We start from the raw sequence: 26,922 nt of genomic DNA on the forward strand, positions 1-26,922 counted from the left end.
CATTAGGTTAGAGTTAGGTTACTCACCACACACTCTCCTCTGACACAGATGCTGTAGGGGTCTTTGTAGGAGCAGCGTGTCCCATCATGCACCAGCTGCTTCATGTACGCCACGTCAGCAGTCTCCTTCGACTGGCAGTACAGGTGGCACCTCTTATTGGCTGAAACACAGTACAGCTGACTTGGCAACTAAAACTCTCACAAACTTTTACAGATGCACTATTGAGAGCATCCTGTCGGGCTTAAGAAAAAATAAAAACAGCTTTTATCTCAAGGCTATCAGACTGTTAAACAGCTTTTACTAGCCGGCTAAAACCCGGTTACTCCACAATGCACCTTTGAGGCTGCTGCCATATTTACATAGACATAGAATCACTGGCCACTTTAATCATCTCATATGTATATACTGTATACTATTCTACTGTATTTTCGTCAATGCCACTCCGACATTGCTACATTTCTTAATTCTATTATTTTACGTTTAGATGTGTGTATTGTTGTGAATTGTTAGATACTACTCCACTTTTGGAGCTAGGAACACAAGCATTTCAATACACCCGTCATAACATCTGCTAAATATGTGTATGTAACCAATCAAATTTGATTTGATGCAATCTAAGTTAAATAAAGGTTAAGTACAAATAAAACAAAATAAAAAGCATGTTGAGGCACAGTGGTGCTCCGTGGCTGGCTAATAGGGCACGTTGAGGCACAGTGGTGCTCCGTGGCTGGCTAATAGGGCACGTTGAGGCACAGTGGTGCTCCGTCGCTGGCTAATAGGGCACGTTGAGGCACAGTGGTGCTCCGTGGCTGGCTAATAGGGCACGTTGAGGCCCAGTGGTGCTCCGTGGCTGGCTAATAGGGCACGTTGAGGCACAGTGGTGCTCCGTGGCTGGCTAATAGGGCACGTTGAGGCACAGTGGTGCTCCGTGGCTGGCTAATAGGGCACGTTGAGGCACAGTGGTGCTCCGTGGCTGGCTAATAGGGCACGTTGAGGCACAGTGGTACTCCGTGGCTGGCTAATAGGGCACGTTGAGGCACAGTGGTGCTCCATGGCTGGCTAATAGGACACGTTGAGGCACAGTGGTGCTCCATCGCTGGCTAATAGGGCACGTTGAGGCACAGTGGTGCTCCGTGGCTCGCTAATAGGGCACGTTGAGGCACAGTGGTGCTCCGTGGCTGGCTAATAGGGCACGTTGAGGCACAGTGGTGCTCCGTGGCTGACTAATAGTGCACGTTGAGGCACAGTGGTGGTCTGTGGCTGGCAAAAAAAATAATTCTACCTGGAACCAAAAAGTGTTCTCCTATAGGGATAGCTGAAGAACCCTTTTCCCAATGCTTTTTTCTAACAGTGAATACACTACTCACAGTCAGGGTGCTCATAGGGCAGCCAGTGGTGTTTGGTGTTCTGGAACTCAAAGTGGGAGTTGCGTAGCTGGCACTGCTGGGCCCTGAAGTCCTCAAAGTGTTTGGGGCAGTCCTCGGTGTTACACAGCTGGTACTCATAATTCACCCCGGGACAGTCCCCACCGCCGTTAGAGGGGCTGAGGAGAGGGGAGAAACATACACTATCAACATTATACATTTTCTAAATTACACAAACATACCTACTATCAGGTAGTGCAGGGGTACTTAAATACTATTTGAGAAAGTTCAGTCACACAAATGTCCTGTGTGTGTGTGGTAAAAGGTCCGGATGGATATTGTCATTTATCAACAAAAAACCCACCGCACGGCCCATGCCGACCCCAAACTGTTCACACCGCTTCTACACATTTTGCCATGGGCCGAGAGAACATTTTGAAGTTTTAAAGCTATTTTCCTGAAATTCAACACATTCTGCCAGGTTAAATCAAATCCAAGTGTATTGCCATGTCTTATGTGTGTTCATATGATACATGGGTGACTCAACAAAATCAATGGCGGCTTCCTAGGGGTTGAGGCCCCTGGGCACATAATCTGGCCATGATATTTACAAGATTTAGATAGGCTAACCAGCTAAAATGTGCTAAAACGTACCTACCTTAGCTTACTTACCTACCTACTGTCATGTTTTGTCATTTATTATCTTGTCTTGTCCCTGTGCTTCCCATTCTATTCGTTTCCCTCTGCTGGTCTTATTAGGTTCTTTCCCTCTTTCTATCCCTCTCTCTCCCCCTCCCTCTCTCACTCTCTCGCTCTCTCTTCTCTCTATCGTTCCGTTCCTGCTCCCAGCTGTTCCTATTCCCCTAATCAATCATTTAGTCTTCCCACACCTGTTCCCGATCCTTTCCCCTGATTAGAGTCCCTATTTCTTCCTTTGTGTTCCGTTCCTGTCCTGTCGGTTCCTTGTCTAGAATTCACCGTGCTGTGTTTGTGTATCGCCCTGTCGTGTCGTGTTTTCCTCAGATGCTGCGTGGTGAGCAGGTGTCTGAGTCTGTCTGGTTCAAGTGCCTTCCCGAGGCAACCTGCTGTTCACCTGCTGTTCAAGATCGAGTCTCCAGTTTGTCCTCGTCATTTCGAGTGAAAGTTGTGTTTTTTGTTTGTATTTACTTTACTGGATTAAAGACTCTGTTTTCGCCAAGTCGCTTTTGGGTCCTCTTTCACCTGCATGACAGAAGGAACCGACCAAGGAATGGACCCAGCGACTTCAGACGCTCGTTACACTGCCGTCGAGATCCAAGGAGCCATGCTCGGCAGACACGAGCAGGAATTGTCTGCTGCTCGCCATGCCGTGGAGAACCTGGCCGCTCAGGTTTCCGACCTCTCTGGACAGTTCCAGAGTCTACGTCTCATGCCACCTGTTACTTCCTGGCCTGCCGAGCCTCCAGAACCTAGGGTTAATAACCCACCTTGCTACTCCGGGCAGCCCACTGAGTGCCGCTCCTTTCTCACGCAGTGTGAGATTGTGTTCTCTCTCCAACCCAACACATACTCTAGAGAGAGAGCTCGGGTTGCTTACGTCATTTCACTCCTTACTGGCCGGGCTCGAGAATGGGGCACAGCTATCTGGGAGGCAAGGGCTGATTGCTCTAACAAGTTCCAGAACTTTAAAGAGGAGATGATTCGGGTTTTTGACCGTTCAGTTTTTGGTAGGGAGGCTTCTAGGGCCCTGGCTTCCTTATGCCAAGGTGAACGGTCCATAACGGATTATTCTATTGAGTTTCGCACTCTTGCTGCCTCTAGTGAGTGGAACGAGCCGGCGCTGCTCGCTCGTTTTCTGGAGGGACTCCACGCAGTGGTTAAGGATGAGATTCTCTCCCGGGAGGTTCCTTCAGATGTGGACTCTTTGATTGCTCTCGCCATCCGCATAGAACGACGGGTAGATCTTCGTCACCGGGCTCGTGGAAGAGAGCTCGCATCAACGGTGTTTCCCTGCTCCGCATCGCAACCATCTCCCTCCTCTGGCTCAGAGTCTGAGCCCATGCAGCTGGGAGGGATTCGCATCTCGACTAAGGAGAGGGAACGGAGGATCACCAACCGCCTGTGCCTCTATTGCGGAGTTGCTGGACATTTTGTTAATTCTTGTCCAGTAAAAGCCAGAGCTCATCTGTAAGCGGAGGGCTACAGGTGAGCGCAACTACTCAAGTCTCTCCATCAAGATCCTGTACTACTTTGTCGGTCCATCTACGCTGGACCGGTTCGGGTGCTACATGTAGTGCCTTGATAGACTCTGGGGCTGAGGGTTGTTTCATGGACGAAGCATGGGTTCGGAAACATGACATTCCTTTCAGAGAGTTAGAGAAGCCTACGCCCATGTTCGCCTTAGATGGTAGTCATCTTCCCAGTATCAGATTTGAGACACTACCTTTAACCCTCACAGTATCTGGTAACCACAGTGAGACTATTTCTTTTTTGATTTTTCGTTCACCGTTTACACCTGTTGTTTTGGGTCATCCCTGGCTAGTATGTCATAATCCTTCTATTAATTGGTCTAGTAATTCTATCCTATCCTGGAACGTTTCTTGTCATGTGAAGTGTTTAATGTCTGCCATCCCTCCCGTTTCTTCTGTCCCTACTTCTCAGGAGGAACCTGGCGATTTGACAGGAGTGCCGGAGGAATATCATGATCTGCGCACGGTCTTCAGTCGGTCCCGAGCCAACTCCCTTCCTCCTCACCGGTCGTATGATTGTAGTATTGATCTCCTTCCGGGGACCACTCCTCCTCGGGGTAGACTATACTCTCTGTCGGCTCCCGAACGTAAGGCTCTCGAGGATTATTTGTCTGTGTCTCTTGACGCCGGTACCATAGTGCCTTCTTCCTCTCCGGCCGGGGCGGGGTTCTTTTTGTTAAGAAGAAGGACGGTACTCTGCGCCCCTGCGTGGATTATCGAGGGCTGAATGACATAACGGTTAAGAATCGTTATCCGCTTCCCCTTATGTCATCAGCCTTCGAGATTCTGCAGGGAGCCAGGTGCTTTACTAAGTTGGACCTTCGTAACGCTTACCATCTCGTGCGCATCAGAGAGGGGGACGAGTGGAAAACGGCGTTTAACACTCCGTTAGGGCATTTTGAGTACCGGGTTCTGCCGTTTGGTCTCGCCAATGCGCCAGCTGTTTTTCAGGCATTAGTTAATGATGTTCTGAGAGACATGCTGAACATCTTTGTTTTTGTCTATCTTGACGATATCCTGATTTTTTCTCCGTCACTCGAGATTCATGTTCAGCACGTTCGACGTGTTCTACAGCGCCTTTTAGAGAATTGTCTCTACGTAAAGTCTGAGAAGTGCTCTTTTCATGTCTCCTCCGTTACTTTTCTCGGTTCCGTTATTTCCGCTGAAGGCATTCAGATGGATTCCGCTAAGGTCCAAGCTGTCAGTGATTGGCCCGTTCCAAGGTCACGTGTCGAGTTGCAGCGCTTTTTAGGTTTCGCTAATTTCTATCGGCGTTTCATTCGTAATTTCGGTCAAGTTGCTGCCCCTCTCACAGCTCTTACTTCTGTCAAGACGTGTTTTAAGTGGTCCGGTTCCGCCCAGGGAGCTTTTGATCTTCTAAAAGAACGTTTTACGTCCGCTCCTATCCTCGTTACTCCTGACGTCACTAGACAATTCATTGTCGAGGTTGACGCTTCAGAGGTAGGCGTGGGAGCCATTCTATCCCAGCGCTTCCAGTCTGACGATAAGGTTCATCCTTGCGCTTATTTTTCTCATCGCCTGTCGCCATCTGAGCGCAACTATGATGTGGGTAACCGTGAACTGCTCGCCATCCGCTTAGCCCTAGGCGAATGGCGACAGTGGTTGGAGGGGGCGACCGTTCCTTTTGTCGTTTGGACAGACCATAAGAACCTTGAGTACATCCGTTCTGCCAAACGACTTAATGCCCGTCAAGCTCGTTGGGCGTTGTTTTTCGCTCGTTTCGAGTTTGTGATTTCTTACCGTCCGGGTAGCAGGAACACCAAGCCTGATGCCTTATCCCGTCTGTTTAGTTCTTCTGTGGCTTCTACTGATCCCGAGGGGATTCTTCCTTATGGGCGTGTTGTCGGGTTAACAGTCTGGGGAATTGAAAGACAGGTTAAGCAAGCACTCACGCACACTGCGTCGCCGCGCGCTTGTCCTAGTAACCTCCTTTTCGTTCCTGTTTCCACTCGTCTGGCTGTTCTTCAGTGGGCTCACTCTGCCAAGTTAGCTGGTCATCCCGGTGTTCGAGGCACTCTTGCGTCTATTCGCCAGCGCTTTTGGTGGCCGACTCAGGAGCGTGACACGCGCCGTTTCGTGGCTGCTTGTTCGGACTGCGCGCAGACTAAGTCGGGTAACTCTCCTCCTGCCGGTCGTCTCAGACCGCTCCCCATTCCTTCTCGACCTTGGTCTCACATCGCCCTAGACTTCATTACCGGTCTGCCTTTGTCTGCGGGGAAGACTGTGATTCTTACGGTTGTCGATAGGTTCTCTAAGGCGGCACATTTCATTCCCCTCGCTAAACTTCCTTCCGCTAAGGAGACGGCACAAATCATTATCGAGAATGTATTCAGAATTCATGGCCTCCCGTTAGACACCGTTTCAGACAGAGGCCCGCAATTCACGTCACAGTTTTGGAGGGAGTTCTGTCGTTTGATTGGTGCGTCCGTCAGTCTCTCTTCCGGGTTTCATCCCCAGTCTAACGGTCAAGCAGAGAGGGCCAATCAGACGATTGGTCGCATACTACGCAGCCTTTCTTTCAGAAACCCTGCGTCTTGGGCAGAACAGCTCCCCTGGGCAGAATACGCTCACAATTCGCTTCCTTCGTCTGCTACCGGGTTATCTCCGTTTCAGAGTAGTCTGGGTTACCAGCCTCCTCTGTTCTCATCCCAGCTTGCCGAGTCCAGCGTTCCCTCCGCTCAAGCGTTTGTCCAACGTTGTGAGCGCACCTGGAGGAGGGTGAGGTCTGCACTTTGCCGTTACAGGGCACAGACTGTGAGAGCCGCCAATAAACGCAGGATTAAGAGTCCAAGGTATTGTTGCGGCCAGAGAGTGTGGCTTTCCACTCGCAACCTTCCTCTTACGACAGCTTCTCGTAAGTTGACTCCGCGGTTCATTGGTCCGTTCCGTGTCTCCCAGGTCGTCAATCCTGTCGCTGTGCGACTGCTTCTTCCGCGACATCTTCGTCGCGTCCATCCTGTCTTCCATGTCTCCTGTGTTAAGCCCTTTCTTCGCACCCCCGTTCGTCTTCCCTCCCCCTCCCGTCCTTGTCGAGAGCGCACCTATTTACAAGGTACATAAGATCATGGACATGCGTTCTCGGGGACGGGGTCACCAATACTTAGTGGATTGGGAGGGTTACGGTCCTGAGGAGAGGAGTTGGGTTCCGTCTCGGGACGTGCTGGACCGTTCACTCATTGATGATTTCCTCCGTTGCCGCCAGGATTCCTCCTCGAGTGCGCCAGGAGGCGCTCGGTGAGTGGGGGGTACTGTCATGTTTTGTCATTTATTATCTTGTCTTGTCCCTGTGCTTCCCATTCTATTCGTTTCCCTCTGCTGGTCTTATTAGGTTCTTTCCCTCTTTCTATCCCTCTCTCTCCCCCTCCCTCTCTCACTCTCTCGCTCTCTCTTCTCTCTATCGTTCCGTTCCTGCTCCCAGCTGTTCCTATTCCCCTAATCAATCATTTAGTCTTCCCACACCTGTTCCCGATCCTTTCCCCTGATTAGAGTCCCTATTTCTTCCTTTGTGTTCCGTTCCTGTCCTGTCGGTTCCTTGTCTAGAATTCACCGTGCTGTGTTTGTGTATCGCCCTGTCGTGTCGTGTTTTCCTCAGATGCTGCGTGGTGAGCAGGTGTCTGAGTCTGTCTGGTTCAAGTGCCTTCCCGAGGCAACCTGCTGTTCACCTGCTGTTCAAGATCGAGTCTCCAGTTTGTCCTCGTCATTTCGAGTGAAAGTTGTGTTTTTTGTTTGTATTTACTTTACTGGATTAAAGACTCTGTTTTCGCCAAGTCGCTTTTGGGTCCTCTTTCACCTGCATGACACCTACCTACTACCTAACATGTGCTAGATAGTTTACAAATAACTCTAACATGCCTGGGCATTTTTTTAAATTCACATTTGTTGAGAACAATTGAGAACAATTTCTCATTTACAACTGCGACCTGGCCAAGAAAAAGAAAAGCAGTTCGACCCATACAACAACACAGAGTTACACATGGAATAAACAAACTTACAGTCAATAATACAGAAGAAAAAGTCTCTATACAGTGTGTGCAAATGAGGTAGGATAAGGGAGGTAAGGCAATAAATAGGCCATGGTGGCAAAGTAATTACAATATATCAAATAAACACTGGAATGGTAGATATGCAGAAGATGAATGTGCAAGTAGAGATACTGGGGTGCAAAGGAGCAAGATAAATAAACACAGTATGGGGATCAGGGAGTTGGGTGGGCTGTTTACAGATGGGCTATGTACAGGTGCAGTGATCTGTGAGCTGCTCTAACAGCTGGTGCTTATTGCTAGTGAGGGAGATATGAGTATCCAGTTTCAGTGATTTTTGCAGTTCGTTCCAGTCATTGGCAGCAGAGAACTGGAAGGAAAGGGCTTTGGTGACAAAACGGATGGCACTGTAATATACTGCATCCAATTGATTGAGTAGAGTGTTGGAGGCTATTTTGTAAATGACATCGCTGAAGTCGAGGATTGGTAGGATAGTCGGTTTTACAATGGTATGTTTGGCAGCATGAGTGAAGGATGCTTTGTTGTGAAAAAGGAAGCCGAGTCTAGATTTAATTTTGGATAGGAGATGCTTAATGTGAGTCTGGAAGGAGTGTTTACAGTCTAGCCAGACACCTAGGTATTTGTAGTCCACATATTCTAAGTCAGAACCGTCCAGAGTAGTGATGCTGGACGGGCGGGTGGGTGCGGACAGTGATCGCTTGAAGAGCATGCATTTAGTTTTATTTGCATTTAAGAGCAGTTGGAGGCCATGGAAGGAGAGTTGTATGGCATTGAAGCTCGTCTGGAGGTTTGTTAACACGGTGTCAAAAGAAGGGCCAGAGTTATCCAGAATGGTGTCTTCTGCGTAGAGGTGGATCAGAGAATCACCAGCAGCAAGAGCGACATCATTGATGTATACTGAGAAGAGAGTCGGCCCGAGAATTGAACCCTGTGGCACCCCCATAGACACTGCCAGAGGTCCGGACAACAGGCCCTCCGATTTTACACACTGAACTCTATCAGAGAAGTAGTTGGTGAACCAGGCAAGGCAGTCATTTGAGAAATTTAGGCTGGTGAGTCTGCCGATAAGTATGTGGTGACCGCGGCAGCATTCCAATCTTTGTGAATCTCAGACGATACGATAGAGAGGTTGAACAGGTTAGTGATAGGGGTTGCAACAATTTCGGCAGATAATTTTAGAAAGAGAGGTTCCAGATTATCTAGCCCGGCTGATGTGTCGGTGTCCAGATTTTGCAGCTCTTTCAGAACATCAGCTGTCTGGATTTGGGTGAAGGAGAAATGGGGGAGGCTTGGGCGAGTTGCTGTGGGGAGTGGAGGGCTGGTGATCGGGGTAGGGGTAGCCAGGTGGAAAGCATAGCGAGCCGTAGATAAATGCTTCTTGAAATTCTCAATTACAGTGGATTTATCGGTGGTGACAGTGTTTCCTAGCCTCAGTGCAGTGGGCAGCTGGGAGCAGGTGCACGTATTCCCCATGGAGTTTACAGTGTCCCAGAACTGTTTTGAGTTTGTGCTACAGGATGCAAATTTCTGCTTGAAAAAGCTAGCCTTAGCTTTCCTAACTGCCTGTGTATATTGGTTCCTGATTTCCCTGAAAAGAGACATATCACGGGGGATATTCGATGCTAATGCAGTACGCCACAGGATGTTTTTGTGCTGGTCAAGGGCAGTCAGGTCTGGAGTGAACCAGGGGCTATATCTGTTCTTAGTTCTATATTTTTTGAATGGGGCATGGTTATTTAATATGGTGAGGAAAGCACTTTTAAAGAATAACCAAGCATCCTCTACTGAAGGGATGAGGTCAATATCCTTCCAGGATACCCAGGCCAGGTCGATTAGAAAGGCCTGCTCGCTGAGGTATTTTAGGGAGCGCTTGGCAGCGATGACGGGTGGTCGTTTGACGGACCCATTACAGATGCAGGCAATGAGGCAGTGATCGCTGAGATCCTGTTTGAAGCAGAGGGGTATTTGGAGGGCGAGATAGTTAGGATGATCTTATCATGACGTTGCCCTCTTTGGGTACTGCGAGCACCATCCCCCCTCTCTCTATACTCCCTACACCAGGCTCTGTTAGGCAGGTCATAAATTCCTGGAGGAGAATACTCCTCATGGCCAGAGTGAGAGAGTGAGTTTTCATAGAGAGAACAAAGTAATTTCTTCCACCTCACAGAACTGGAGAACTGAACAATATTCATGTTCTGGAGAATGTGTAAAAGGTTGGTAAAGTAACCAGCTACGAACTGGTCTATTTGGTACAATTTTGTGAAACTCATGAGAGACAATACAGCCACATTACCATAACCCTGTTTATACAAGAGTCTCAGTTATGAGGCTTACATCTAATTGTTGTATAAAATGAATGAGTAAAGATGAAACTATTTGTGAAATGATGTGATGCTTTGTAATGATGTTAATGTGAGAGAATTGTATTTCTGTTTAAAGTTTCACTAAGTCCTTGGCACGCCCCCAGGGGCACAGACAGGACCTGGCGTCATGAAACAGCCCTTTTCTATGTTCCGAATAAAACCCCCATCTTGGGAATTTATCTTTAGACCAAGCTTACCTCAATTACGAGAGGGCTAAGGTTTGAGACCAGACCAGTACCTCATCACAGAGGGAGATTGCTGAATCTTTTAACCATACCACGTGGTTAAACTCTTAGACTATCGATAACGACAAAATAAGAACAAATCTTTGATTGTGCCTTCCGGCGCCGACAGAGATGGCCGCCTCGCTTCGCATTCCTTGGAAACTATGCAGTTTTTAGTTTTTTTACGTGTTATTTCTTACATTGGTACCCCAGGTCATCTTAGGTTTCATTACATACAGTCGAGAAGAACTACTGAACATAAGAGCAGCGTCAACTCACCATCAGTAAGACCAAGAATATGACTTTCGCGAAGCGGATCCTGTGTTCTGCCTTTCACCCAGGACAACGGAATGGATCCCAGCCGGCGACCCAAAAAAACGACTTCGTAAAAGGGGGAAACGAAGCGGTCTTCTGGTCAGATTCCGGAGACGGGCACATCGTGCACCACTCCCTAGCATTCTTCTCGCCAATGTCCAGTCTCTTGACAACGAGGTTGATGAAATCCGAGCAATGGTAGCATTCCAGAGGGACATCAGAGACTGTAACGTTCTGTGCTTCACGGAAACATGGCTCACTGGAGAGACGCTATCGGAGTCGGTGCAGCCAGCTGGTTTCTCCACGCATCGCGCCGACAGAAACAAACATCTTTCTGGTAAGAAGAGGGGCGGGGGCATATGCTTCATGGTTAACGTGATGTGGTGTGGCCACAACAACATACAGGAACTCAAATCCTTCTGTTCACCTGAATTAGAATTCCTCATTATTCCTCATTATCTACCAAGGGAATTCTCTTCGATTATAATCACAGCCGTATATATTCCCCCCCAAGCAGACACATCGATGGTTCTGAACAAACTTTATTTGACTCTTTGCAAACTGGAATCCATATATCCGGAGGCTGCATTCATTGTAGCAGGGGATTTTAACAAGGCTAATCTGAAAACAAGACTCCCTAAATTGTATCAGCATATCGATTGCGCAACCAGGGCTGGAAAAACCTTGGATCATTGCTATTCTAACTTCCGCGACGCATATAAGGCCCTGCCCCGCTATCCTTCAGGAAAAGCTGACCACGACTCCATTTTGTTGATCCCTGCCTACAGACAGAAACTAAAACAAGAAGCTCCCAGCACTGAGGTCTGTTCAACGCTGGTCTGACCAATCTGATTCCACACTCCAAGACTGCTTCCATCACGTGGACTGGGATATGTTTCGTATTGCGTCAGACAACAACATTGACGAATACGTTGATTCGGTGAGCGAGTTCATTAGAACGTGCGTTGAAGATGTCATTCCCATAGCAACGATTAAAACATTCCCAAACCAGAAACCGTGGATTGATGGCAGCATTCGCGTGAAATTGAAAGCGCGACCCACTGCTTTCAATCAGGGCAAGGTGACTGGTAACATGCCCGAATACAAACAGTGCAGCTATTCCCTCCGCAAGGCTATCAAACAAGCTAAGCGTCAGTATAGAGACAAAGTAGAATCTCAATTCAACGGCTCAGACACAAGAGGTATGTGGCAGGGTCTACAGACAATCACGGATTAAAAAAAGAAAACCAGCCCCGTCACGGGCCAGGATGTCTTGCTCCCAGGCAGACTAAATAACTTTTTTGCCCACTTTGAGGACAATACAGTGGCACTGACATGGCCCGCAACTAAAACATGCGGACTCTCCTTCACTGCAGCCGACGTGAGGAAAACATTTAAACGTTTCAACCCTCGCAAGGCTGCAGGCCCAGACGGCATCCCCAGCCGCGCCCTCAGAGCATGCGCAGACCAGCTGGCTGGTGTGTTTACGGACATATTCAATCAATCCCTATCCCAGTCTGTTGTTCCCACATGCTTTAAGAGGGCCACCTCATTGTTCCTGTTCCCAAGAAAGCTAAGGTAACTGAGCTAAACGACTAACGCCCCGTAGCACTCACTTCTGTCATCATAAAGTGCTTTGAGAGACTAGTCAAGGACCATATCACCTCCACCCTACCTGACACCCTAGACCCACTCCAATTTGCTTACTTGCAAACTTCTACAGATGCACAATCGAGAGCATCCTGTCGGGCTGTATCACCGCCTGGTATGGCAACTGCTCCGCCTACAACCGTAAGGCTCTCCAGAGGGTAGTGAGGTCTGCACAACGCATCACCGGGGGCAAACTACCTGCCCTCCAGGACACCTACACCACCCGATGTCACAGGAAGGCCATAAAGATCATCAAGGACATCAACCACCCGAGCCACTGCCTGTTCACCCCGCTATCATCCAGAAGGCGAGGTCAGTACAGGTGCATCAAAGCTGGGACCGAGAGACTGAAAAACAACTTCTATCAAGGCCATCAGACTGTTAAACAGCCACCACTAACATTGAGTGGCTGCTGCCAACACACTGACTCAACTCCAGCCACTTTAATAATGGGAATTGATGGGAAATTATGTAAAATATATCACTAGCCACTTTAAACAATGCTACCTAATATAATGTTTACATACCCTACATTATTCATCTCATATGCATACGTATATACTGTATTCTATATCATCTACTGCATCCTTATGTAATACATGTATCACTAGCCACTTTAACTATGCCACTTTGTTTACATACTCATCTCATATGTATATACTGTACTCTATACCATCTACTGTATCTTGCCTATGCCGCTCTGTACCATCACTCATTCATATATCTTTATGTACATATTCTTTATCCCCTTACACTTGTGTCTATAAGGTAGTAGTTTTGGAATTGTTAGCTAGATTACTTGTTGGTTATTACTGCATTGTCGGAACTAGAAGCACAAGCATTTCGCTACACTCGCATTAACATCTGCTAACCATGTGTATGTGACAAATGTGTGACAAATTACTAATTACTAGTCTGCAGCGAGGAATTTGGTATCATAATTCATTAATAAGAAGACTAAATGATTAGATATTAAAATATCTGAAAGTTATATTAGGATAATTATAACTTTGTAATCTGAATATTTTCCTTGGTGCCCTGACTAGTTAATTACCGTTACATGATTAAGTAGTTTAATCACGTAATAATAATTACAGAGAATTTTTGATAAGGATTTATCTTCAGTTTAATGATGCCAAAGACACAACAATATCTATGAGGGTGCCCATGTTTACAGATTTAGGGTTGTACCTGGCAAATTCCATGATAATTTGTGTGAGATTGAGGGCATCTATTTTAGATTGTAGAACGGCAAAAAGCATATCCCAGTTTAGGTCACCAAACAGCACGAAATCTGAAAATAGATGGTGGGGAATCAATTCACATATGGTGTCCAGGGCACAGCTGGGGGCTGAGGGGGGTCTATAACAAGTGGCAACAGTGGGAGACTTGTTTCTGGAAAGGTGTATTTTTAAAAGTAGAAGCTCGAACTGTTTGTGCACAGACCTGGATAGTAAGACAGACCTCTGCAGGCTATCTCTGCAGTAGATTGCAACTCCGCCCCCTTTGGCAGTTCTATCTTGACGGAAAATGTTGAAATTGGGGATGGAAATTGGTCGGGAGAGCTAAGACAACAATGGGTAAACAGTGATGAATAGAGAGGGTCAGTTAGGTACACAGGACCTGAGTTCGAGGCTGGGGATAACAGATAAACAAAATGAGATACAGTATTAATGAACAGACCAGAAGGCATCAGCTGTATGGCTGAGTGATCATAGGGTCCAATGAGCAGCAATAGGTGGGTCAGGGAGCCATTCAGTATTCGCTACTACGCTAGGCGAGTGAGAGACACGGCGTTCAGAAAGCTAGCGGGCCGGGGCTAGCAGATGGGTCTTCAGCGACATCGCAACGGAAAAGCCTGTTGAAACCACATCGGACGATTACGTCGGCAGACCAGTTGTGATGGATCGGCGGAGCTCCGTGTCGACAATAAATGGCAAAAGAGGTATTGTAGCCCAAGAAATAGCTGGTATACTCTGTCGGCTGGCCGGGAGATGGGCCTGGCTCGAGGCTAGCTCAAGGCTAACTGGTGCTTGCTTTGGAACAAGAGGCGTTATCCCACAATAGCCACTCAGTTACAGCTAGCTAGCCGCGATGATCCGGTGTAATGGTCCAGAGATTGCGGCAGGAATCCGGTGATGTGGTAATTGTCCGAGCTAAAGGTGAAGACTGCTAGTAGCGCCTAACAATGACTAGTAGCTAGTTCGCTGGCTAGAGGTTCCAGTTATGAGGTATAAAAAAATAGCAGATCCATACCACATTGGATGAGGCGGGTTGCAGAAAAGTATATTTAGTTCCTAGATGAAAAGTGAGATTAAAATATATACGAAAAAAACGAAAACCAGACTATTTACAGACTATTAACACGTGACAAGACAAACACATTTCCGACTGCTACGCCATGTTGGAATCGCCATCTTGTTCTCAGATTAGCTTTGTTAAAATCCCCAGCTACAATAAATGCAGCCTCAGGATATATGGTTTCCAGTTTGCATAAAGTCCAGTGAAGTTCCTTGATGGCCGTCTTGGTATCAGCATGCGGGGGGATTTTCATGGCTGTGACGATTACCGAGCAGAGTTCTCTTGGGAGATAATACGGTCAGCATTTCATTTTGAGTAATTCTAGGTCAGGTGAACCAAAGGACTTGAGTTCTGGTATGTTGTTACAATTATACCATGAGTCGTTAATCATGAAACACACACCCCGTCCTTTTTCATACCAGAGACTGAAAATCCTGTTGGCTGTACGGACTTCGACAGCATGTCCCCAGCTAGCCATGTCTCCATGAAACAGAGTATGTTTTTTGTCGACTTTGTTATCTAGGGACTGGACATTAGCTGTGAGTAGTGTGAGCGCATCCGAAGCCTCACTAGAAGACCGCTCCGGCTCCCTCTCCTCCGGCGGCGTTGTTTCTGGTTGGCCTCTGGAATCAGTTCAAATGCCCTGGGAGGTGCAGACTAAGGATCTGCTTTGGGAAAGTTGTATTCCTGGTCGTAGTGCTGGTAAATTGACGTCTCGCTGATATCCAATAGTTCTCCCTGACTGTATGTAACAACACTTAAAGTTTTCTGGGCTAACAATGTAAGAAATAAAACAAAAAAATAAAAATACTGCACAGTTTCCTAAGGACTAGAAGCGAAGCTGCCATCTCTATTGGCACTATCTTGTTTGGAAATTGTGAGATGGGGCCGATAGATATGGCATGTATTATATCTGGTATAATTCTCCTGTCTTATCTGGTGTCCTGTGTGAATTTAAGTACAATCCCTCTAATTCCCTCGCTCTCGCTATGGGAGAGGTTAGGGGGAGTGTGGTGGTAGGAGTTAAAGGGAGTGTGGTGCTATGGGAGGGGTTAGGAGGAGTGTGGTGCTATGGGAGAGGTTAGGGGGAAGGTGGTGCTAGGAGTTAAAGGGAGTGTGGTGCTATCGGAGGGGTTAGGGGGAGTGTGGTGCTAGGAGTTAAAGGGAGTGTGGTGCTATGGGAGGGGTTAGGAGGAGTGTGGTGCTATGGGAGAGGTTAGGGGGAGTGTGGTGCTAGGAGTTAAAGGGAGTGTGGTGCTATGGGAGAGGTTAAGAGGAGTGTGGTGCTAGGAGTTAAAGGGAGTGTGGTGCTATGGGAGAGGTTAGGGGGAGTGTGGTGCTAGGAGTTAAAGGGAGTGTGGTGCTATGGGAGGGGTTAGGAGGAGTGTGGTGCTAGGACTTAAAGGGAGTGTGGTGCTATGGGAGGGGTTAGGAGGAGTGTGGTGCTATGGGAGGGGTTAGGAGCTTGGGGGAACGTGTGTCGGGTCTTACACTGGGTTGTTGCACTGGCGAGTTCTGAAGCGAACCCCGGTCCCACAGGAGCGGGAACAGGAACCATATTTCGTCCAAGAGCCCCAGGAGCCATCCTGCGTCACCTGGTTGACATTCTTCCACATGCAGTGACCTTTATAGCACCACTATAGAGGAGACAGAGGACAGTCAGACAGACACAACAACAAGCTGAGCTAATGGTTACGTAGTCATGCATAGTTTAGGAGGAGTTCTCACCTTCCCAGGAGCACACTCAGTACCATCCAGAGGAGGGCCTTTTTTGGTCTTGCAGAAGTATGGGTTGTCAGGGTGACTGCACCACAGCTGCTTACATGGGTCAAATGTGCGAAACTGAAAGAAGAAGAAGAATACATTTTAAAACGCTGTCTGTGGTTTACTACGTTGGAGTTCCAATGGAACGATAGACAGGAGATGTTCAGGAAGCCAGTCAGCCAGCTGCAGTATGGCATATCATTATCTACCTACCTCATCCCCATAATGTTTTTATTTACTTTTTTGCTCTTTTGCACAACCAGTATCACTAATTGCACATCATCATCTGCTCATCTATCACTCCAGTGTTAATTTGCTAAATTGTAATTACTTCGCTACTATGGCCTATTTATTGCCTTACCTCCTCACGCGATTTGCACACACTGTATAGAGATTGGTTATTTGTATTGTGTTATTGACTGTACATTTGTTTATTCCATGTGTAACTCTGTGTTGTTGTTTGTGTCGCACTGCTTTGCTTTATCTTGGCCAGCTAGCAGTTGTAAATGAGAACTTGTTCTCAACTGGCCTACCTGGTTAATATAAAGGTGTTCTCAACTGGCCTACCTGGTTAATATAAAGGTGTTCTCAACTGGCCTCCCTGGGTAATATAAAGGTGTTCTCAACTGGCCTACCTGGTTAATATAAAGGTGTTCTCAACTAGCCTACCTGGTTAATATAAAGGTGTTCTCAACTGGCCTACCTGGTTAATATAAAGGTGTTCTCAACTGGCCTACCTGGTTAATATAAAGGTGTTCTCAACTGGCCTACCTGGTTAATATAAAGGTGTTCTCAACTGGCCTACCTGGTTAATTAAAGGTGTTCTCAACTGGCCTACCTGGTTAATATAAAGGTGTTCTCAACTGGCCTACCTGGTTAATATAAAGGTGTTCTCAACTGGCCTACCTGGTTAATATAAAGGTGTTCTCAACTGGCCTACCTGGTTAATATAAAGGTGTTCTCAACTGGCCTACCTGGTTAATATAAAGGTGAAATAAAATTAAAAGGTGAAATAATATAAAGGTGAAATTTTAAAAAACTATTTAAAAAAATGTATGTGTATGGCTGAATGCATTTTATATTTTATTAGGATCCCCATTAGGAGACAGCTAGTCTTACTGGGGTCCAACACATATATCGAAAAATACATTACAGACAAAATACTTCCATTTAAAAACATGAACATGTAGTGTGTGTGTGCATCTATCAGTTAAACATACATGTCAGTAGATACACACAACAAGTAGGTCACATGTCAGTACATACAGACAACAAGTAGGTCACATGTCAGTACATACAGACAACAAGTAGGTCACATGTCAGTACATACAGACAACAAGTAGGTCACATGTCAGTACACACACACACAACAAGTAGGTCACATGTCAGTACAGACACACAACCAGTAGGTCACATGTCAGTACAGACACACAACCAGTAGGTCACATGTCAGTACACACACACACAACCAGTAGGTCACATGTCAGTACACACACACACAACCAGTAGGTCACATGTCAGTACAGACACACAACCAGTAGGTCACATGTCAGTACACACACACACAACCAGTAGGTCACATGTCAGTACAGACACACAACCAGTAGGTCACATGTCAGTACACACACACACAACAAGTAGGTCACATGTCAGTACACACACACACAACCAGTAGGTCACATGTCAGTACACACACACACAACCAGTAGGTCAGATGTCAGTACAGACACACAACCAGTAGGTCACATGTCAGTACACACACACACAACCAGTAGGTCACATGTCAGTACAGACACAAAACCAGTAGGTCACATGTCAGTACACACACACACAACCAGTAGGTCACATGTCAGTACAGGCACACAACCAGTAGGTCACATGTCAGTACAGACACACAACAAGTAGGTCACATGTCAGTACAGACACACAACAAGTAGGTCACATGTCAGTACAGACACACAACAAGTAGGTCACATGTCAGTACACACACACACACAACCAGTAGGTCACATGTCAGTACATACACACAACAAGTAGGTCACGTTAGTACACACACACACAACCAGTAGGTCACATGTCAGTAAACACACACAACCAGTAGGTCACATGTCAGTACCCACACAACCAGTAGGTCACATGTCAGTACACACACAACCAATAGGTCACATGTCAGTACAGACACACACAACAAGTAGGTCACATGTCAGTACACACACACAACCAGTAGGTCACATGTCAGTACACACACAATTAGTAGGTCACATGTCAGTACACACACACAACCAGTAGGTCACATGTCAGTACACACACAACTAGTAGGTCACATGTCAGTACACACACAACCAGTAGGTCACATGTCAGTACAGACACACACAACAAGTAGGTCACATGTCAGTACACACACAACCAATAGGTCACATGTCAGTACACACAACCAGTAGGTCACATGTCAGTACACACACAACTAGTAGGTCACATGTCAGTACAGACACACACAACAAGTAGGTCACATGTCAGTACAGACACACACAACAAGTAGGTCACATGTCAGTACAGACACACACAACAAGTAGGTCACATGTCAGTACAGACACACACAACTAGTAGGTCACATGTCAGTACAGACACACACAACAAGTAGGTCACATGTCAGTACAGGCACACAACCAGTAGGTCACATGTCAGTACAGACACACAACTAGTAGGTCACATGTCAGTACAGGCACACAACTAGTAGGTCACATGTCAGTACAGGCACACAACCAGTAGGTCACATGTCAGTACAGACACACAACCAGTAGGTCACATGTCAGTACAGACACACAACAAGTAGGTCACATGTCAGTACAGACACACAACCAGTATGTCACATGTCAGTACACACACACACAACAAGTAGGTCACATGTCAGTACACACACAACCAGTAGGTCACATGTCAGTACACACACAACAAGTAGGTCACATGTCAGTACAGACACACAACAAGTAGGTCACATGTCACATGTCATGTCACATGTCAGTACACACACACAACCAGGTCACATGTCAGTACACACACAACCAGTAGGTCACATGTCAGTACACACACAACCAGTAGGTCACATGTCAGTACACACACAACAAGTAGGTCACATGTCAGTACACACACACACAACCAGTAGGCCACATGTCAGTACACACACACACAACAAGTAGGTCACATGTCAGTACACACACAACCAGTAGGTCACATGTCAGTACACACAACCAGTAGGTCACATGTCAGTACAGACACACAACAAGTAGGTCACATGTCAGTACACACACACACACAACCAGTAGGTCACATGTCAGTACATACACACAACAAGTAGGTCACGTTAGTACACACACACACAACCAGTAGGTCACATGTCAGTAAACACACACAACCAGTAGGTCACATGTCAGTACCCACACAACCAGTAGGTCACATGTCAGTACACACACAACCAATAGGTCACATGTCAGTACAGACACACACAACAAGTAGGTCACATGTCAGTACACACACACAACCAGTAGGTCACATGTCAGTACACACACAATTAGTAGGTCACATGTCAGTACACACACACAACCAGTAGGTCACATGTCAGTACACACACAACTAGTAGGTCACATGTCAGTACACACACAACCAGTAGGTCACATGTCAGTACAGACACACACAACAAGTAGGTCACATGTCAGTACACACACAACCAATAGGTCACATGTCAGTACACACACAACCAGTAGGTCACATGTCAGTACACACACAACTAGTAGGTCACATGTCAGTACAGACACACACAACAAGTAGGTCACATGTCAGTACAGACACACACAACAAGTAGGTCACATGTCAGTACAGACACACACAACAAGTAGGTCACATGTCAGTACAGACACACACAACTAGTAGGTCACATGTCAGTACAGACACACACAACAAGTAGGTCACATGTCAGTACAGGCACACAACCAGTAGGTCACATGTCAGTACAGACACACAACTAGTAGGTCACATGTCAGTACAGGCACACAACTAGTAGGTCACATGTCAGTACAGGCACACAACCAGTAGGTCACATGTCAGTACAGACACACAACCAGTAGGTCACATGTCAGTACAGACACACAACAAGTAGGTCACATGTCAGTACAGACACACAACCAGTATGTCACATGTCAGTACACACACACACAACAAGTAGGTCACATGTCAGTACACACACAACCAGTAGGTGACATGTCAGTACACACACAACCAGTAGGTCACATGTCAGTACACACACAACAAGTAGGTCACATGTCAGTACACACACACACAACCAGTAGGCCACATGTCAGTACAGACACACAACCAGTATGTCACATGTCAGTACACACACACACAACAAGTAGGTCACATGTCAGTACAGACACACAACCAGTAGGTCACTTGTCAGTACACACACACAACTAGTAGGTCACGTCAGTACATTGGGCCGAGATTGCTGTACAACATTATAACACATTCAGTCTGTACAAACAGGCTCTCAAAGTGCTTGATAGGAAGCCCAACAGCAATCATCACTGTTACATCCTCAGAAAGCATGAGCTCCTGAGTTGGAAAAATCTTTTGCAATTCACTGACGCATGTCTTGTATTCAAGATCCTAAATGGCCTGGCTCCTGTCCCTCCACTCAGTACTTTAGTTAAACAGAAAACCCAAAGTCATGGCAGCTATTCCACAAGGTCTGCCATGAGAGGTGACTGTATAGTTCCCCTAAGGAAAAGCAACTTTAATAAATCTGCATTCTCTGTGAGAGCTTCCCATGTCTGGAATACACTGCCATCAGACACACAAAACTGCGTCACCTATCACACCTTCACAAAAATATAGTTTTAATTACTTAGCTCCATGGTCCTGGAATTCTCTCCTGAACATTTTAACATTTGATGATCTAGTTTCGTTGGTGGAGTTTAAACACTTGATCGATGTATATATCATAGATGAGTGTAATTGTTTTTAGGCCAGCTGTTTTTAGTCAAGACTTTCGTGTTTTTAAAGTAAAATGTTTTTGTTGTACTGTATGTGTGTTTATAGTTGTGTTTAATGTTGTGTTAGTGTCTGCAAGTTGTTAAGTCTGAAACGTTGTTCCCTCTGCTGCTATTGGACCAGGTCTCTTAGAAAAGAGATGCTGAAACGTTGTTCCCTCTGCTGCTATTGGACTAGGTCTCTTAGAAAAGAGATGCTGAAACGTTGTTCCCTCTGCTGCTATTGGACCAGGTCTCTTAGAAAAGAGATGCTGAAACGTTGTTCCCTCTGCTGCTATTGGACCAGGTCTCTTAGAAAAGAGATGCTGAAACGTTGTTCCCTCTGCTGCTATTGGACCAGGTCTCTTAGAAAAGAGATGCTGAAACGTTGTTCCCTCTGCTGCTATTGGACCAGGTCTCTTAGAAAAGAGATGCTGAAACGTTGTTCCCTCTGCTGCTATTGGACCAGGTCTCTTAGAAAAGAGATGCTGAAACGTTGTTCCCTCTGCTGCTATTGGACCAGGTCTCTTAGAAAAGAGATGCTGAAACGTTGTTCCCTCTGCTGCTATTGGACCAGGTCTCAATGAGAAAAACCTGTATAAATAAAGGTCAAATAAATCAAATGAAGACATGGCTAAAGACCAATTAGATTTGTGAACATAAAGACATGGCTAAAGACCAATCAGATTTGTGAACATAAAGACATGGCTAAAGACCAATCAGATTTGTGAACATAAAGACATGGCTAAAGACCAATCAAACTTGTGAACATAAAGACATGGCTAAAGACCAATCAGATTTGTGAACATAAAGACATGGCTAAAGACCAATCAAACTTGTGAACATAAAGACATGGCTAAAGACCAATCAAACTTGTGAACATAATCCCTAGCTGTGTATTGCTGCTTTCCATGTTGTCTGTAGCTGGTGAGGTGTGGAAACACTTTTGCTTTTATGTATTTAGTTTTGTTGCTTTTTGTGCTATTTCTCTGTCTGCATGCTACGTACGTGTTGCTTGTTCTATCTTTCTCTGTCTGCATGCTACGTACGTGTTGCTTGTTCTATCTTTCTCCGTCTGCATGCTACGTACGTGTTGCTTGTTCTATCTTTCTCTGTCTGCATGCTACGTACGTGTTGCTTGTTCTATCTTTCTCTGTCTGCATGCTACGTACGTGTTGCTTGTTCTATCTTTCTCTGTCTGCATGCTACGTACGTGTTGCTTGTTCTATCTTTCTCTGTCTGCATGCTACGTACGTGTTGCTTGTTCTATCTTTCTCTGTCTGCATGCTACGTACGTGTTGCTTGTTCTATCTTTCTCTGTCTGCATGCTACGTGTTGCTTGTTCTATCTTTCTCTGTCTGCATGCTACGTGTTGCTTGTTCTATCTTTATCTGTCTGCATGCTACGTGTTGCTTGTTCTATCTTTCTCTGCCTGCATGCTACGTGTTGCTTGTTCTACCTTTCTCTGTCTGCATGCTACGTGTTGCTTGTTATATCTTTCTCTGTCTGCATGCTACGTGTTGCTTGTTCTATCTTTCTCTGTCTGCATGCTACGTACGTGTTGCTTGTTCTATCTTTCTCTGTCTGCATGCTACGTGTTGCTTGTTCTATCTTTCTCTGTCTGCATGCTACGTGTTGCTTGTTCTATCTTTATCTGTCTGCATGCTACGTGTTGCTTGTTCTATCTTTCTCTGTCTGCATGCTACGTGTTGCTTGTTCTACCTTTCTCTGTCTGCATGCTACGTGTTGCTTGTTATATCTTTCTCTGTCTGCATGCTACATGTTGCTTGTTCTATCTTTGTCTGCATGCTACGTGTTGCTTGTTCTATCTTTCTCTGTCTGCATGCTACGTGTTGCTTGTTCTATCTGTCTCTGTCTGCATGCTACGTGTTGCTTGTTCTATCTTTCTCTGTCTGCATGCTACGTGTTGCTTGTTCTATGTTCCTCTGCCTGCATGCTACGTGTTGTTTGTTCTATGTTCCTCTGTCTGCATGCTACGTGTTGCTTGTTCTATCTTTCTCTGTCTGCATGCTACGTGTTGCTTGTTCTATCTTTCTCTGTCTACATGCTACGTGTTGTTTGTTCTATGCTCCTCTGTCTGCATGCTACGTGTTGCTTGTTCTATCTTTCTCTGTCTGCATGCTACGTGTTGCTTGTTCTATCTGTCTCTGTCTGCATGCTACGTGTTGCTTGTTATATCTTTCTCTGTCTGCATGCTACATGTTGCTTGTTATATCTTTGTCTGCATGCTACGTGTTGCTTGTTCTATCTTTCTCTGTCTGCATGCTACGTGTTGCTTGTTCTATCTGTCTCTGTCTGCATGCTACGTGTTGCTTGTTCTATCTTTCTCTGTCTGCATGCTACGTGTTGCTTGTTCTATGTTCCTCTGCCTGCATGCTACGTGTTGTTTGTTCTATGTTCCTCTGTCTGCATGCTACGTGTTGCTTGTTCTATCTTTCTCTGTCTGCATGCTACGTGTTGCTTGTTCTATCTTTCTCTGTCTACATGCTACGTGTTGTTTGTTCTATGCTCCTCTGTCTGCATGCTACGTGTTGCTTGTTCTATCTTTCTCTGTCTGCATGCTACGTGTTGCTTGTTCTATCTTTCTCTGTCTGCATGCTACGTGTTGCTTGTTCTATCTTTCTCTGTCTGCATGCTACGTGTTGCTTGTTCTATCTTTCTCTGTCTGCATGCTACGTGTTGCTTGTTCTATCTTTCTCTGTCTGCATGCTACGTGTTGCTTGTTCTATCTTTCTCTGTCTGCATGCTACGTGTTGCTTGTTCTATCTTTCTCTGTCTGCATGCTACGTGTTGCTTGTTCTATCTTTCTCTGTCTGCATGCTACGTACATGTTGCTTGTTCTATCTTTCTCTGCCTGCATGCTACGTGTTGCTTGTTATGTTCTTCTGTCTGCGTGCTACGTGATGCTTGTTATGTTCTTCTGTCTGCATGCTACGTGATGCTTGTTATACGTTTGTCTGTCTGCATGCTACGTGTTGCTTGTTATATGTTGCTATGGCCGCACCCCATACCTGATGCAGTGAAAATATTTTTAAAAATATAATGCGGCATCTTTTTGTCTCAATAAATGAGATTTATGCGACATCGTTTTGAGTGCAAACCCATTACACCTCTATCTCTGACCGATAACAGAACCCAACAGCACCAATAACACCATAAAGAACCCAACAGCACCAATAACACCATACAGAACCCAACACACCAATAACACCATACAGAACCCAACACACCAATAACACCATACAGAACCCAACAGCACCAATAACACCATACAGAACCCAACACACCAATAACACCATACAGAACCCAACACACCAGTAACACCATACAGAACCCAACACACCAATAACACCATACAGAACCCAACACACCAATAACACCATACAGAACCCAACAGCACCAATAACACCATACACCCAAACCAATAACAACACCCACCAATAACACCATACAGAACCCAACACACCAATAACACCATACAGAACCCAACACACCAATAACACCATACAGAACCCAACACACCAATAACACCATACAGAACCCAACACACCAATAACACCATACAGAACCCAACACACCAATAACACCATACAGAACCCAACACACCAATAACACCATACAGAACCCAACACACCAATAACACCATACAGAACCCAACAGCACCAATAACACCATACAGAACCCAACAACACCAATAACACCATACAGAACCCAACACACCAATAACACCACACAGAACCCAACACACCAATAACACCATACAGAACCCAACACACCAATAACACCATACAGACCCCAACAGCACCAATAACACCACACAGAACCCAACACACCAATAACACCATACATAACCCAACAGCACCAATAACACCATACAGACCCCAACAGCACCAATAACACCATACAGAACCCAACACACCAATAACACCATACAGAACCCAACACACCAATAACACCATACAGAACCCAACACACCAATAACAGCATACAGCACCAATAGCACCATACAGCACCCAATAGCACCAATAACACCATACAGCATCAATAACACCCAACAGCACCAATAACACCATACAGCACCCAACAGCACCAATAAGTCAGTCCAACTCCCCTAGAGGAAAGACTCCCCTCTATTTCCCCCCTTTCTTCTTTAAGGTTGCTGACCCTATCATCGCCAAGCTTATCTCCGACCTTTCTCTCCTTTCTGGGGAGGTTCCCATCGTTGGGAAGGCAGCCACGATTCATCCTTTATTTAAAGGGGAGTGACGGACTCCATCCTAGTTGGAGGGGTGCTCTCATCTTATCTAAGAACATAGACAGGGCTCTAACTCCCCTAGCTCCACAATGAGATAGGATGCAGGCCAGGCAGCAGGCTGTTAGCCAGTCTACTCAATCACTTTTTATAGCTACTGTTTACAGGCCTCCTGGGCCATATACAGCGTTCCTCACTGAGTTCCCTAAAATTCCTATCGGACCTTGTAGTCACGGCAGATAATATTCACATTTTTGGTGACTTTAATATTCACATGGAAAAGTCCACAGACCCACTCCAAAAGGCTTTCGGAGCCATCATCGACTCAGTGGGTTTTGTCCAACTTGTCTCCGGACCTACTCACTTCCACAGTCATACTCTGGACCTAGTTTTGTCCCATGGAATAAATGTTGTGGATCTTAATGTTTTTCCTTATAATCCTGGACTATCGGACCATAATTTTATTGCATTTGCAAACACAACAAATAATCTGCTCAGACCAACCAAGGATCATCAAAAGTCGTACTATAAATTCTCTGACAACCCAAAGATTCCTTGATGCCCTTCCAGACTCCCTCCGCCTACCCATGAAGTTCAGAGGACAAAAATCAGTTAACCACCTAACTGAGGAACTCAATTTAGCCCTAGATGCAGTCACACCCCTAAAAACCAAAAACATTTGTCATAAGAAACTAGCTCCCTGGTATACAGAAATTACCCAAGCTTTCTGTTGGCTTCCTGTTAAGGCAAGGGCTGATTTCAAGGTTTTACTGCTAACCTACAAAGCATTACATGGGCTTGCTTCTACCTATCTTTCCGATTTGGTCCTGCCGTACATACCTACACCTACACTACGGTCACAAGATGCAGGCCTCCTAACTGTCCCTAGAATTTCTAAGCAAACAACTGGAGGCAGGCCTTTCTCCTATAGAGCTCCATTGTTATGGAATGGTCTGCCTACCCATGTGAGAGACGCAGAATCGGTCTCAAATTTTAAGTCTTTATTGAAGACTTATCTCTTCAGTAGGTCCTATGATTGAGTGTAGTCTGGCCCAGGAGTGTGAAGGTGAATGGAAAGGCACTGGAGCAACGAACCGCCCTTGCTGTCTCTGCCTGGTTGGTTCCCCTCTCTCCACTGGGATTCTCTGCCTCTAACCCTATTACAGGGACTGAGTCACTGGCTTACTGGTGCTCTTCCATGCCATCCCTAGGAGGGGTGCGTCACTTGAGTGGGTTGATTCACTGACGTGATTTTCCTGTCTGTGTTGGCGTCCCCCCTTGGGATGTGCCGTGGTGGAGATCTTTGCGGGCTATACTCAGCCTTGTCTCAGGATGGTAAGTTGGTGGCTGAAGATATCCCTCTAGTGGTGTGGGGGCAGTGCTTTGGTAAAGTG

The 26,922-nt window shown here is 46.0% G+C and overlaps 1 protein-coding gene across 1 annotated transcript in view; it reads right to left on the bottom strand.

Moving 5' to 3' along the window:
* Positions 1-26,922, bottom strand: part of adamts3 (ADAM metallopeptidase with thrombospondin type 1 motif, 3) — a 210,783-nt gene that overhangs the window by 61,016 nt on the left and 122,845 nt on the right. The window contains exons 12-15 of the mRNA XM_046348366.1: positions 16,196-16,309; positions 15,959-16,104; positions 1,368-1,543; positions 27-160 (exon numbers count right to left, since the gene is read on the bottom strand). Of these exons, the coding sequence (XP_046204322.1) occupies positions 27-160; positions 1,368-1,543; positions 15,959-16,104; positions 16,196-16,309 (570 nt within the window). The remainder of the gene's footprint in view (positions 1-26; positions 161-1,367; positions 1,544-15,958; positions 16,105-16,195; positions 16,310-26,922) is intronic.

The sequence above is a fragment of the Oncorhynchus gorbuscha genome, linkage group LG05 (genome assembly GCF_021184085.1).
Source record: "Oncorhynchus gorbuscha isolate QuinsamMale2020 ecotype Even-year linkage group LG05, OgorEven_v1.0, whole genome shotgun sequence".
Lineage (NCBI taxonomy): Eukaryota > Metazoa > Chordata > Actinopteri > Salmoniformes > Salmonidae > Oncorhynchus > Oncorhynchus gorbuscha.